The sequence below is a fragment of the Rhamphochromis longiceps genome, linkage group LG16 (genome assembly GCF_057381845.1).
Source record: "Rhamphochromis longiceps isolate RC_006_pf linkage group LG16, R_longiceps_female_GT1.1, whole genome shotgun sequence".
Taxonomy (NCBI): Eukaryota; Metazoa; Chordata; class Actinopteri; order Cichliformes; family Cichlidae; genus Rhamphochromis; species Rhamphochromis longiceps.
This window is the reverse complement of record NC_140572.1, coordinates 35170900-35186637: the sequence shown is the minus strand read 5'-3', so window position 1 is coordinate 35186637 and position 15738 is coordinate 35170900. Positions and strand designations below refer to the sequence as shown.

The window sequence follows — 15738 nt, the reverse complement described above, 5'->3', positions numbered from 1 at the left end:
TGAAGCAGTCTGGAGCTGATTACTGTTTGCCAATGAAAGGTCCCGGCTCAGACACTTATGATGAAAGGAAGTGCAGGTGAAGGGAGGAAGAAGTGGAAATGTGAGAGTGCAGAACAGAAAATGTATATCAAATTCTATTAACCATATTCGTGAATGATGCCCATTAATAAACTTTTGGGACAGGAAATTTTACTGGTTCCCAGAAAAGTGGGTTCCAGCCTGAGCTCCAGCTCTAATGAAAGAGCGGTGCTGAAATGGATAAATGTTCTTCTTCAAGTAATCAGTTCTGAGAAATAAATCCCTGTTGATGCCAAAGTTTGTGTAACCTTTTGCTTTTTTTTTTTTTTTTTAATTCCTGGATTTTGTCTTTAGCACTCCCTTAAAATTTTAATTTTAAAGTGCAGCCACCTTTATTTTCCCCACCAAAGGTTAGGGTTGTGTAATGTTTACACTTGATCTACACATTGTCATTTAGTACTGCACCACACCAGCTACACATAAGTAGAGCGAAAATTGAGTTTTATAGTTATAGTTGAAATTGCTAAATGATAAAATCAGATAATGATAGAAATGTTTGATTTGAGTTTTGCTGCCTCACGTATCAGCCACATTGATCACGAGGCGGATTTTGTTCTTTTGTAGCACCAGTGTTACCAGTGAAAAAGTTAGTGTAGGCCCCAGTTTCTATAGTCCAGACACACATAATCCTGCAGGCAGGGGTCAGTTGCATCGTTAGTGACCCCAGGCCGAGAGAGAGTGTTACAGGGTAAAGTTGTCAAGCTTGTGTCAAGACATTTCCCTATATCCATGTGGGAGCTTTATGGAGATGACCTTCTGAGTTCCCTTCTATCAGCAACTGAAGCTGCAAGCAAATGCCAACGTATAAGAAAGACACTTACGCGAACCTCCTGTTCCTTTTATCGCTAAGATCCCATTAGCAGTCGTCGAGGGTCTCTGTCAGCCAGCCCCACGGCGATATGAGAAACCAGTCTGGACAAGAAAGCGAGGCTTGGATTACTGTGTACCCACAGAGCACTGAAAACAGGCGTGTAAACTAGACTGAACAATAAAGGGCACCCTGTAGACAAGGGACAACTAATGCACAGACAATGGGTTATGTTGGAGCGCTTAAGCTTGTGAAAGAAAATGGGACCAAGAATTTGCATTAAGAGATGATATTGATGATCAAAAAATGGACATTTCTCTTTCTTTACATGAGTCTTGACTGTCATTTGGAGATATTCCATACAAAAATACGATTACGCCAATAAATGACTGTTGTTAGATTATATTTAAATATAACCACACCGCAATGGCAACTTCTTTTCAGTAATTGGTGGCAATGGACCAAGACTAATTCAGTCTTTGAGGGATCTCAGCACCGCTCCTTGTGCTTCAAGCTTGTAACAGTATATAATTGAATCTTTTTGTTGGAATGTGACCACAGTTTACATTTTTTTGTAAGTCTGTGGTTTTCATATTATCGTAGATTAACAAAGCAAACAAATCAAGGGCAAATTGCTCCTGTCTGTAAAACACTAGAAAGCATCAGTATTGTGCTGTGAAAAGAAAGGCTGCTGTAATTTCAAGGTATCAGTCAGCGGGAGAGCTCGCTTTTCATTGCTCTGACAAAGGGGGAAGGAGGAGTTAGGGGAATAAATATTGCCAGAGCAGCCAATACGGAGACCACCTCCTCCTCCTGCTTTCCCTCTCTGCACTCTTTTGAATGGGGCACTCCTCTTCAGTTCTCCTCTCTGTTTAGTGAAGTGTGTGTAGAGACAGAGCTGAAGGAAAAGTGTGTGTGGAGTGACTGTGTGGACATGTCATAGTTCACTCTGTGAGTCTAATCGAGCCGGTGGACGTGGTTAAGACTTGACATTATGGTTATGATGAGGATCCAGTTTGGACTTGTGATTTTGTTGGCTCAGTGGGTGGTCCACTCTGATGCCTGGCTGTGGTCCTGGACTGATACGGCAACTTCAGCCCCAGCGGTAGACCCCGAGGGATCTGGCAGTCCAGCAGGTAGTGGAGAACCGCCGTCAGAAACTATTGCGAAAATTGGAGAAGAGATCATTGATGAAGGACATCAGATGGAAAAAGCTGTGCAGACCTTGGATCAGACTCCTGAGGCTCTTAAACTGAACACTGTAGTGTCAACAACAGAACCAGAGAATGAACATGAGTCAGAAAACTTTGCTACAGGGATGTCATCACACACAAGTAAACCTGGTAATGCCACATCTTCACCAATAAGTTCTGAAGGATCTGAAAACTCAACCTTTACAGGAAATGTAACAAGACTCAGATCTGACTTTGGATCTGAATCTGCATCAGACAATGGGTCTGCAACAGGAACTGAAACTAGCTGGCGATCAAGATTTGGAACCCACAAGGCTCAAAAAGGTGCAGTAACGAACACCACTCGTAGTGAGTTAGATGGTAGAGTTAGTGGAGATGAGGACCACAGTCTTGGCAGCACAAAATCAGGGCAAAGTCTCGAGTCCCCCAACAACACGAGAGGAAATGGAAACAGTAGTTCTAGTTCGAATGCTATTGACTTCAAATTAACAATATATTCACATGAAAGCCAAGAAGATTTATTAACCCCAACTGTAAGCTACAACTCCCTAACGACTATTGAGGTATCTAAGGATCAGCAACAAGTGAAAGTTACTAATTTACTAAGTGGTAAATTTATGGCTAACCAGAAACTTGTATCTAACCAAGCATTACAGAGTAGCAAAGCTCCAATTGCCAGCCAGGTACTTTCTACAACTAAATCCCCCCAAATCTCTAAAAGACAACCACAAATAGATAGCAAGAGCCCAGACACGACCTTAAGATCTATAGATTTCCAACCCAATAAATCACTGATAATAAGCCAGAAAACTGGTCACATCACAGATGCTACTCAGTCAACAATAAGTGGGAAAAAACTGAACCAAGCAATCTTGTTCAGCCAGACAGTTGCAGTTAGTGAGCCAACAACTATAAAACAACCAGAAGTAGGTAGGCCAGCACTGGATGCTGAATCCCCACAATGCTTGTTGCTAGACACCGCTCTTCCTTTCTGCTCCTCCATGGCTGGGCAATGGTTTGTCGTGCCCAATTACTTCAACCAGAGCAGTGTGGAGGAAATCCAAGCACTCCTCAATGAGTGGGCTTGGCTGTTGAATTCTCAATGCCATCATAGCGTGGAGTGGTTTTTCTGCCTCCTTTTGGTACCAAAGTGTGGCTCTTTGGCCCCGCTGCCTGTGTTACCTTGCCAGAGTTTCTGCGAAGTCTTGCGGGACAGTTGCTGGACGCTCCTGGATGAGGGACGCCTCCCTGTGGAGTGCCACACTCTACCTGATGAGGAGGAGGATGGGTATCAGTGCTTGTCAGTTAGTAACCAGAAAGGTAATTACTGGCTCAAATGAATCTTGTTTTGGGATTCATTTTGAACCAGTTTTGAAACCCCCCCCCACCCCCCCCCCCCACCCCCCGAGTCCGTCTGGTATTTTTCACACTATGAAATACCCTCTCAATTAATCAAGATTTGTCCCTGTCAGCACCGAATGAGATGTATTAATTAATTATTTCCCATCCCAAAAGAGCATGCATACTTATTTTTAACTTGAAGTCTAACAAGCATGATGCCAGTACTTTGTTTAACCTGCTGCATGTATATGTGCTGTGTACTGTATGTGACTTACCTTGTGAAGGTCATAGTATACCAGCACCCCCCTACACACACACACACACACACACACACACACGCACACACACACACGCATGTATTTCCTTTTTGAGTAATTATATTCAAAGGGTAATACTTTGCTCAGATGATAATTATTTGCTTTATTACAGTAATGTTATATGTAATTATATACTCAGTCTTGCCAGATGAAATAATTTCAATTCAAACAACCTTTCCAGTTTAACTACAAAGCTCTTAAAGCCAGACTGTAACACAAGAAAACACAAGTTTGCGAAAAGATTATTTTGGCTTTGCAATTATCTGGCATAAAATACAAATGTAATTATAATTATTTAATCATATTTATATAATTTTCTTGTTTGGTTTTTTTTTTTGCATTGCATTGCAAGACTAAAGAAATTGTAGATGCCTCTAATGAATGCATCTGAAACTGCAGAAGGCAATCTTCTCTGATATGTGCATGAAATGTATAACTTCAGCATATCTCTTTTGACAGTGAGTGGTTTGCAGGCTTGATGTGCGTTTGTCTGTTTAGGAATGGACACAGTAGCTTGGCATGCATGGGAAGCACTCATATTTGCATCAGTGCTTTTTAGATATGTGTTAATTTTTAGAACAAAATATTTCTCACAGCTGGACTAGGATGACATATTTCAACAGGTAAAGAATTTAAAGGTGGAAATAAAAAGAAATTAAAAGCAGCTGTTTCTCTCCTGCTGTGGTTGCACAGTTTAAAAAGGTGCTTTATAATCAATATTTTATAACAAATGATAGGATGGTTCTGTCACTCAGAAGTGTTAAGGTGTAAATTTCCAAAATAAACTAGTAGTTACAAATTGCTGATAAATATTTAAAGATTATAAGGACCAGTGTGCACTCAGCTGTCCTCTCAAAGACTGATATGTGCAGCACATGCCCCTAGTGACCATGAAATGCTGGAAAAAATGACTCATCTGTTTATTGCCAGTGGGCACCGATTCATGAGAGAAGTCTAACTCTGTTTTAGATGATCTTTTTCTAGAAAATCTTTTTTTAAGCCTGTTCCCTGATGCTGCACTTCTGCCCTGTCTCCCAACACTCTCCGTTTGTATCTCTGGGAGTTCAAGATTATGTCTTTTTACAGCTTCAGTATCTCTGTGGCAGCTTGTTCCACTGACAGACATGAGTGAACAAGATGTTTCTGGTTCCTGGACTAAGTGACACACGTGAGCCTAAATAAATTTGAACTGTTTTACTTTTGGTTTATTGGCAAATGAAGTCATGGAGGATTAGGGTACCTTTACTGGTCGTCAAACTTAAAACATTATTCTGCCACAACCGCATGCACGTTTTTTTTGTGGGTTTTTTTGTGTTTTTTTTTTTTTTTAAATGTTGTAGACACAGTAATGCGGAAAATGCAGACAGGCCTGCAACACACTGGAAGGATCAATCGTGTTGCCTTCTTTATATCCTGAGGGCAGGTTTTGTTGCAACTCTAGAAGATAGTTCATCACCCAAGCATGCACGTTGCTTGTGAAAGTTGCCTCAAGGTATAACCGGAGTGCTCTCAGTTACTCTAAATCTTTCTGGGATAGATTGAAATCCACTGCAGTCAACACCATCTGGTATGACTCAAACAACAATCCACTGAAGCACATGGCTTGGTTAGAGTGATGGCTGAATAGATGTGATGAAAAGCATTGCTCTGCTGTAGAGTTACTACTGCACCTATAAAGTCTCCTCAGCCCCAAGTACTAAGGATATCTAATAAACTTTAAATTCTACTGTATGCTGCCTGTAAACAACTGCCTACTGATTTTATATTCTTCCTAATAACTAAATATGTCTCTTCCTGTTTCTCACTGCAGCAACCTCTGCTCACGCTTAAGGTTACACATACTGTAGATGGCCAAGAAAATATTTTAAAGCCAAAAGTGCTTTATTTCTCAGTTTATTTGCCCAGTATCTTTCTCTAAGACTGTGCCCACCCGCTTACAAGCCTTTCAGCTTCTAAACAGAGCCCTTACATGTAGTATCTGAAAAGCCTCAACCCCACTTTACTATTTCAAGTTTGGGAGGAGGGCAGTCATACTCTCTATTTTGTCTTTGACCTTAAACCAGCACACTCCTACGTCATGCAAATATAACTTGTAATGCAAATGTTTCATGACATGCTGCCATCTTGGTCAGTTGATATTTTGGGTGAATTGAAGACAGACCCACTGGCATGGGTTGAAAAATACAAAGGAACAGTTTATACACTAAAATTACTGGCTGCAGTGTTGATGCATCCAAGCGGGAGATTCATGTGGGGAGTTTGTTTGAGGGTGGTGGGAAGGGAGATTGTTTTGCTTTTTGGCCTTTTTAGTGATGATTTGCATGGTTGTCTCTTCCCAGCTTGAAAGACGAGCAGTCAACCATGTCAGGCTCTGGAGGTCAAGCTTAGTTAATATTTAATATTAAACCATATTAATTTATAGCAGATTGGAGTTTTTATTGGAAATTACAAGCTATATGGGCTGTGCTGACAGACCTACATGTTACTTTTTTTTTAATGCTACTTAAATGTCTGTGAACATTTTAGCTTATGTTTTTTAGCTAGTGTACTTTCTTTGGTGTTCTGTATGTTTTTTTTTAACACCATGGTTCTACTGAGCTGAGACTGATGTTTTATCTTATGACAAGAGGAAGGCCCAAAGCTGGCTGCAGTCCTTCACTACACTGCTTGCCAGGGAATCCTTTTGACTTGGCTCTCAGGAGGGTGCCAATTATGGGCACAGTGTGGTCTGACTTCTTTGCTGGCAGAAACCCGTTGCCCCCTCTGGTTTGTGTTGCAGAAGTACAAAATGAGAATGAGGCTGTGTTGCAAAAACAGAAAAGAACAAAAGCACCGGGATGTTTTAAGCTGGTTAAGTTCTTAAAGTTTTTAATGGTTTACCAGAGTGATGTAATTGTGAAATTCTGGTACTGGTAACCATTTAGATCCTAATCACGCCATATTTGAACATTTAGCTAATTCAATATTATATCCATAAATGTCTTTTCTTCTGATGGGCTCATATGTCATAGTCAAGAAGGCCAATACGTTGGCTTAAACTGTCCCATCAACATCAAGCTGACACGGACATGGATACAGATGTTCAGCTGTTATATCCTGTGCATGTTTGAGGTGCTGTCTCTACCATTTGTATAGACGCATTTGCATTTTTTCTTTCTGTAGTTAAAAACACATCTGTGAACACAGCAGCATGAGGCAAGGGGGTGTATTGCCTAAAAAAATGTTACTTCACAGGTAGAGAACTGAGCTCTTTTCCAAAGAGTGAATTTCACAGCTGGCGGTAGACTCGTGCTCCTTTTTGTGGTTTAAGAATTACAGTTTAGTCTTCAGGTTGAGTCAGGATAAAATCTCCTTCCTGGACTGTGATGTGGGTTTGTTCTGAGCATTCGATTTAAAAAACAAAAAGTGGACTGCAGAACGGAAAGAACTTTATTATTTATTTATCTAAAAAAATCAGTGTTTAGTTTTTATTTCTTAAAACTACATTTTTTTTCTATATTCATGTAACTTAAGACTTTTTTCAAAGTTCTCAGAGTATCACACATCCTTGACAAGAAGAAGATTAAAACAAATATTATACTGTTTTAAGCAACAGTGTAGCTTTATATTAAACTTCCACTAATCATGTGATCATGTGAGCACAATGAATTTGCTTTACTTTAAATTGTCTGAGAATTGCTTCACATATATGATTCATGCTGCAGATGCACAAGGATTATGGTGAAAAAAAAATCATGGGACTGTAATTTCAGCTTTCAGAGATGAACTCTGACCCTCCAAACACAGGGTCAGACCACTGCCCCGCCTTCTGTACACTGAGGGGAGAGATCGTTGCCCTCGTCTCAGCAGGCCTCAAGGGATGTTTTAAATGCTGATAGATTTTGTTGGGAAAAGCCGCACAGTTTCTCACTGTCCAGATGTTTGAATGTTTTCCTATGGTTTATACAGGATCTTGTGCTCTCCAAAGCTGTGCGTACAGCTGACAGTGTATATACAGCTTTATCAACAGGGTACCACAAAGTCTGCTACACCGTCTTGAAATGTGAAGAAATGAAAAGGAGTCAGTAAGCGGTCTTCCTGACAAGACAAACTAGCACCGTAAACCCTGCAGTGCTCCATTCATCACAGATCTTTTCTATTCCCAACTGACCTTGAAGCTGTCAGCGTTTAATAAAAGCTATTTAAGAAAACCTGAATTGAGATTGCACTTAAAATGCTAATGGTGACCTCTCTGAGGCCCCCTACAACTTTTGATGTCTGAGATGGAATGGCTGGTTGGCTCTTTGCTGACAATGCAGACACACTAAACCAGATTCAGTAAAAGCATTCCTCCGAAATCCTAAAGCAGGTCAAACCTTTCAATCAGCTTTAGATCTGAAGATGACATTTTAAGTCTCAAAATGGCATTAAGCACAGTTGCATCACAGTTGCATCAGGCTGTAAATGGAGATACCTTTTTTGGTCAATTCTAAGCATGGCTCAAAACAGTGCACATCTGGTCGGTGTAGCTCATTGCTAATAGGTGAGATGTTTTGCTAATTAGGGGTTTGGAAAGCTCGAGTCCGTGCATCCGTGTTCCAACAGCATGTCGGCTTTTTATTTGTTGAAGGAATCAAAATCAGATGCTTGAAATCCAGGTGAAAGAGAAATTGCGAGGAGTAGACGGTGAGGTCATATCCTCAGTTTGCACTGCAGAGAATTGCTGCATGCTGAAGGACAACCAGGATCTGTGTACGCATTCCACCTTATTACAGACCTTTCATTTTAATTTGCACACAAATCAAATCATTCTCTCCACTTTGCTTGCAGAAAAAATACATTGCATGTTCAGTTATGCACTGTAGCTGCATTAAAACTTCAACTTCCAACTGCTTCAGCCCCCAAAGCAGAAGGATTTACAATTCCCCAAATGATGAATTTCCCCTTTGAATTATTACAAGGTTTTTACCTTTTTTAAAACCTCCTTTGGCCGATTATGCACAAGACAGCGAGCCAGGATCAGACATGTCAGCACATGCCCACTGAAGGGACCCTCAAGGTGCCTCATTCTGATTTTATCAGAGTAAACATCTGGTCAGCCGGGTGCAAACCACAGTCAGTGACCTACGTCTGAGCTATTCTGAACCTGGAGGCTGTTGTGTCATCCTGTGGTGATTTGTTTCCCTTTCTTTTTTAATTTAGATAGGTTATACTGAAGTTTTGATTGTTTTGGGACTGTAAATTTAATTATTAGTTTTGATGTGTTGGCTTGTAATATGGCCTCTAACCTTCTAAATGATATAACGACTTTGGCTATGACTAAGTGTTTCCCAGGCTCCAGTAAAATATTTATCAGTCTTTGGACTTTACTTATATGTCTGTTGACATGCATATATGTATGTGAGTGTACATCTATTAATGGTCTCATCTGCTTACTGATAAATCTGTTCTAGAAGTCTGATTGGTGCAGAGAGGAACTGCACAATGGAAGGTATTTTTATTGCCATCCTGTTGCAGCTTGACTGGGTTCTCTGTTAGCGCAGATTCAAATAAATGCATCTGCAGTCCTCCGATAGTGAGCAGAATATTCAGACTGGTGTTTATGATGGTACTGAAGAGAGCGGGATCTTCGGCTCAGATAAAATATCTCGTGTGTTTAGGCTCTCGACGCAGCCAACTGCTGATCCAATTGATCTCCAGCACTCAGGCAGTGGAGAGGCTTTGAACTGAGCGATAGAGCTCGCTTGTTAGTCACCAGGTGGTAAACCAAAGCATTTCTTCAAAGAATCAGAAATGCATCACATGTTGTCCAAAAACAGTCATTTTGGTCATTCTGTTTTTAACACATGGAAACATTTTTTTCTTTTTTGGGGGGGGATCAAAGAGCAGAGGTTTGGTTTGATGTCAGTACATCAAAATCTGTGTCCACAGTGCATGTGCATGAATACACATTGCTCTTTGTGTTTTTTTTTGCCTTTCTTAAACACTTTAAATTATGCACTGACTTTGCCAGCGTCGCCCAGGGTGATGGAAGTGTCAGCACAGACATGCCGGAGGCCCAGCTGTTGGTCCCTGCAGTGCCCCAAGTCATGACATCTAGCAGATGTCATGCAAGTTTTGCGTGTTTTTTTTTTTTTTTTGTCAGTGTCTTCAGGAATGATGCATAAATATTCATCTGTTCCATAGTCTGCATCAGGCTTTTCATCTACTTCCACTGTGCATGAGTAGAGGATAAACCTTGACAAGGTTTCTTTCTTTCTTACTTTAGGAAGTTCTTGCTTTTGGTGTGCAGGACTTCCAACGTCTGAGAAAGTGTTCCTTTTCTTACTCTCGCGTTTTCCCTTTTTTGCAGATGTTTTGCTTTCCATATTTTCAAGTAATAAAATCACTTGTTTGTTTGTGGTCCCTTGAGAGTAGCTGCTTTCCCCGGGCTTCTAGGAAAAAAAAACATGGTTCGCTAAAAGCAGATGTGGTACCATTTACATTCTCACATACATTTCTTTACAAAGGGCATTGTGACTGATTCAGCTGCAGTTAGTGCAAGTACCCGTCCTACCTCCATCACAAACATCCACATTTTGTCACCTACCAACAGCCTCCTGGTCTAACCCCTACTCTGCCATGCTGCCCTCCCTTTAAACCTCTGCTGTTTTATGCTCACTGTGGCCTGACATCTTGTTTCTCTCCCTTTAGAAGACAGTGGAGTCTCCCTGCTACAACTGATTGGAGATCCTCCTCCAAGTGAGATCACCCAAATCTACGGACCAGACAACACCCCTAGTTTTGTCTTTGGACCGGATGCCAATACGGGCCAGCTGGCACGCGCCCACCTCCCAAACCCATTTTATCGAGAGTTTTCCCTCATGTTCAACCTGAAACCCACCACTAACCAGGGCGGGGTCATCTTCTCCATCACGGATGCTCGGCAGAGTATCATGCATGTGGGAGTTAAACTGTCAGCCGTGCAGGACAACAACCAAAATGTCATTCTGTACTACACCAAGCCCAAGTCAGCTCAGTCCTTTGAGGCAGCCAGGTTCCTCGTGCCCTCTATGACGAACACCTGGACCCGTTTTTCTCTCGCAGTGATGGACGACAAGGTGCTATTCTACTTCAACTGTGACACAGACCCTCAGGTGGTGCACATCGAGAGGTCAGCGGAGAACATGGAGCTGGAAAGTGGTGCTGGCGTCTTTGTTGGGCAGGCTGGAGGAGCTGATCCTGATAAGTTCCTGGTGTGTAAACAGGCTTTCACCTTTTTAACCAAAACACTGATATAGTAAATACAATACATTTATTTTATATCCTTTCATAACAGGTAAAGAACTATCTGTCGATTGTGCATCGAGTAAATCAGACTGTTGCATTCCTAAACTAAAGCTTCATACAACCAACATTAACTTAGAGACCGGATTCCTGCTGCGTGAAGTCTTGGAAAGGTGCAGATCAGTGTTTTGATTTTTCACGGTTGTTATTATCCTGTGAAACATTTTGGCTGAATAACTCTCATGTGATCCAATTGCTCAAATTGCCTACTCCAAACCAAAACATTAATGTCTGTATTGCATCACCATCATCTGTAGATTCTACAAATAATTGGAAGACCTCACAGTAGTGATGTAATTAGTGCCAGTCGTTTGACTGGTGTACATCTCAGCGGTTGGCCACCACAACTGGCGGCCTTAGCTGCAGGGGTTGCAGTAGTTCAACCATGGCTAATTACACATTTTTCATTCTGCCTCTGAGCATGCAATTATTTTAAGTTTATCAACACAAAAAACAAGAGAAGAACTCAATATAAGAACTGAGTTATTTTTCATACTTGAGATCTCAATCAATCATTGCAGAGTGATTGTTTTATATCCATGTAATGCAATTATGCACTCTTTAGTAACAGTTGTGATTAAAATCGCTGAAAAGATTTATATCTTTGAGCCTTGACAATTCAACCAAACCCTTTTGGGTGTGGAACAATCTTTCATTTGTGCAATTTTGTTTTTGGAAAATAAAAAATGGAAGCTTTTTAGATTTGAATTTCAACACTTAATAGACAACACTCATGAAAGTCATGCATGACCTTATATTAATAGACAAATATAAGTATAAGTGAATCATTTTTGTCCCAGTTTCCACTTTTTTTAAGGTTACATCCATCAAGACTGACGGAATCTCCTACGTTCCCCTGGAAACTGATAGAAAATAAAATGAAATGGAAAAGAAATGTAGAAAAAGGGAAAAAATGATTTGCCTAATATGGGCACTGTTTTCAGCTTCGTCCCAGACTGCTCTCAGACTTGTATACTGGAAGCTTTCTGGTTTCGCTCTGTTGTGGTATTGACCAATCACGTTTGAACAGTGCTTTGGGCACGGACATCAAAATACCAGAAATGTAATAGTCCGTACCAACATCAGCAGATTTACATGATTCTTGATACCCAATCTGTGCCGTGGTTCTTTTTGGTAGATGCTGCACCACTTCTTTAAAAGTTCGAGGTATATGAACACCAACACAAATTTATTTCAAATTTTATTCGTCACATATATAGTACATAGTACAACATGTAGTGAAATGCTTGTGTCTGAGCTGCGGAAAGGCTGCAGACATAGCCGTGCCAATCCAGGCCTTGGTTCTAGCATGGGGGGGTCTAGCCAGGACCCTTATTGGATACCGGGTGGGAATTGAACTTGCAGCTCCTCCTCCAAAGGTGTGTAGTCTAGCCGAGTTAGCTTAGACATTTATAGAATGCTCTCATCAGTTTGTCTTCTCAAAGAAAATAGTAACATGCATTTCAGGACCCCATTAAAAAGGATCACACTTTCAATGTTGTTAATACGAAATAAAAGTCTTCCACCTTAGATACTTTGAACTGACTTTGAAATATATCTGAAAAGCATGACAGCATCGTGCATACATATACCATCTACGATAACTACTGCTCCATATTCAACATAATTTGTCTAACACATCCATTTGCTAAAAGCATCTATTTAATGAAATTGTTACATAAATGATAATACAAGATAGAATTTTGTTAAATATGTATTTTTTTTTTTTTTCAAACGACTACGTCCCATCTGGTTAAAACCCCTTAAATCTCGAGCCATCTCCCCGTTGGAAAATCATCTCTCGCTTCCTCTCTCAGCTGTAACACTAGTTTCAATCTTTTTTGATGACTGACGATAGCTGCATATGTTGCTGAAAACCTAAAGCATATATATAATCCTAAAGCAATTTTTTTTTAATAATCTGAGGACTTTTTTCCCCCATGTGTTATGTGTTGACCTGAGCATGGCCCTAGGGCTCCAGAGGTCTTGTGAATTTAATTTCCTTAATCAAATCAAGACTTGGCAAGCTCTTGCAAACATCTAAATATTTATATTTTGCATTTTGAAAATGGACATTCCATTCTAAAGGGGGATTTAGAAGTATTTTAAGTTCATCAGAAAACACATGCTGTAGTGACAAGTTTTGACCTTCATGTGAACAAAATCGAAGATTTATTGTGAAGATCTGAAGCAGTAAAGATTAAAAGGGACATCCACAGTATGGAAATGTTACTGAATAGGCCTTAAAGGTCTGTGGAGAGACTGGGTTAAAATGTCAAAGAGCTCTTTATCTTCAAAGTTCTCTTAAAAAATCCATTTGACTCTTTTTCTTGGGACATAAATGTGTCCTGAAGAAGAGTTGACTTCAAATAATGCCACAGCAGAGAGACCACCTCGACACGCACAGCTAATGAGCCTTTCATAGGCAGGAAGACGGTAAAAATGCTATCTGCGTGAGTGTCCTGTGTGGGAACGTATCAGATGGTGTGTTTGAGGCACAGATAGTGGTACTTCACAGACAGAGACATCAATAGCCCTTCTGATTTTGTGGAAGGGGAATTCCCTAAGAAATATAATTAAATCAAAGCACTGCTGAAAAAGAAAAAGCATACATGTTCTGGCAGCTGTACATGTTGTATATGTGAGAAGAAGAGCTGTACTGTTCTTTTATCATCAAACATTTAAATATCACATTCATGTTTTGCAACAGGGCGTGATCGGTGAGCTGAGGGTGATGGGAGATCCCTTTGCTGCTAGCAGGCACTGTGAGGAGGATGAAGATGACTCAGACATTGTGAGTAACAACTTATCACATACATACTGGATGACTCACTACACTGAACTCACTGGACATATGGCATAAACTCGTCAGGAAAGTGTTTACAGAGGTAAAGCTTCAGTGCTGTTTTCACATAGAGTTTCCAGGTTGGTGACTAGTCAAAAGAATGCCAGTTTAAACATTGTGTAAGGTGTGGATGTTAACCTCCAAGGAAAGGTGACTCTGGGTGACAACGTTAACATTGGCCTGCAAACTAATCTGGCATCATGCACTCAAAGTTATGCATGGTGCAAAGTGCCACAAATATCAGTATAATATTATTTGATCAGAAGTTTTCCTCTAAAACTGTATTAGTAGTTTGATTTTTTTTACAAAAAGGGTGCTGTGCTCACACCACATTCAACTCTGATAAATGCAATGCTACCAGCATTAGCTATGTGTGCACAATAGTGGCTACATACTGCAGTGGTCTACACATTTACTTAGTAGACCCAAATCTTTTTGGTGTTCGATCACGAAGTCCACCTTGTGTAGAAATCTGTCAAATCAAATATACGTTGCTACCTGTTGTGAATAAAGAGGCAGACAAACGTATGCTATGTGTATGTGATAAAATTTAAACAGGCTGCACAGTTTGCATTCGCGCTTTTTGTCATTTTGCAGCTACCTTTATAGTTTGGACAGTATGGCTTAAAAAAAATTAAGCTGACGATAATTCCACTTTGTAAAAGTAATCCAATCCGATCCATGTTTAAGATCTGTAATAAAAAGTTTTAAGTAATTTTCAAGGCTTCAAATTCAGATAATTGCACATTAGAATTTTTTAAAGGATGTGCTGAATCCCAGTTAAAAAATGAAATGTCCCAGCTTTTGACCACTTGTGTCTTTTAACCACTAATATCAGGGATAATTAGCTAGCTAGCTATCTAGCTAGATAAAACTGTCTCTGGAGTAGTTTTTGGAACTGGCAAAATGGCCAGTTCCAAAAAGTTGCTACATTATGTTTATCACAGTCTCAAATCAGGGATTTTGTTCTATGATATCTTTTTTTTTTAGTTACAGCCAGCAGCATGTGTGTGCAGAAGAATGGACAGCTAATCATCGACATAGCCAAAGCTAATGATTTATTTCTGCAGTTTTGAATCAGTTAATCATGACTTTAAAGGAAATAACAACAGCCAAATCGTGGAAGAGATATCCTACAGTAACACAAGTGATGCCATTTTACTTAAAACTGATGCTTTAGTTCAGTATGCAACTTCACTTAAACCAGTAAGACCCTACCCATTAAAAATAGCCAGAAAATTCACATTTTTTGGAACTGAGATGTTTATTAACCTTATAACTACCTATTATTTTTATTATATATTTTTTGTATCGCATTTGATACATCGGGTGTTTTTGGCAACTTTTTGTTAACAACAATGTTAATTTTATTCAAAAAAAGTTTTGTCCATAACATTTTGAAATTATGGCAAGTATTAATCATGTATCAAATATGATACAAAGGGCATCATAGGGTTAAAATCACCAGTAAATCTGTAAGGGCTGTAAGTCTGAGAGCAGCCTTTGCACCGCTGACCCTGACCACCCAGACACAAACACAGGTGCCTCGCCGCAGCCCACCAGCAGCCTTAACTGTTATTTAGTAAAACATTCACAGCTGTTCTGCTCACCCAGACCACCAAAACCATGTCTTTACTGACAGAATAAAGTTTGTGACTTTACTGCTTGTTGTCATCAAATCTTTTAGATGTTGTTTGGATTAGATGAGGGAAATCACAGGTTTCCCATTTCAGGATGTGCCTTTTATCTCCAATGGCAACCTAACAGCTGTTTCCATGTTTTGTCAACACATCAAATATGCTGATATATCAAGAAAGGTTGAATGTAATGGGAGTTTATTGTATGAAAGCT

The 15738-nt window shown here is 40.0% G+C and overlaps 1 protein-coding gene across 7 annotated transcripts in view; it reads left to right on the top strand.

The window, feature by feature from the left end:
• col18a1a (collagen type XVIII alpha 1 chain a) overlaps window positions 1–15738 on the top strand; it is a 74426-nt gene that overhangs the window by 32062 nt on the left and 26626 nt on the right. For 2 of the 7 annotated variants that reach the window (XM_085385455.1, XM_085385449.1), the window contains exons 1-3: window positions 1708–2403; window positions 10410–10951; window positions 13753–13836. In XM_085385455.1, the coding sequence (XP_085241581.1) occupies window positions 1881–2403; window positions 10410–10951; window positions 13753–13836 (1149 nt within the window). In that variant the 5' untranslated portion in view covers window positions 1708–1880. Of the gene's footprint in view, window positions 1–1707; window positions 2404–2426; window positions 3400–10409; window positions 10952–13752; window positions 13837–15738 lie in introns of those variants that run through there. The other 5 variants (XM_085385450.1, XM_085385451.1, XM_085385454.1 and 2 more) reach the window with 5 other exon arrangements.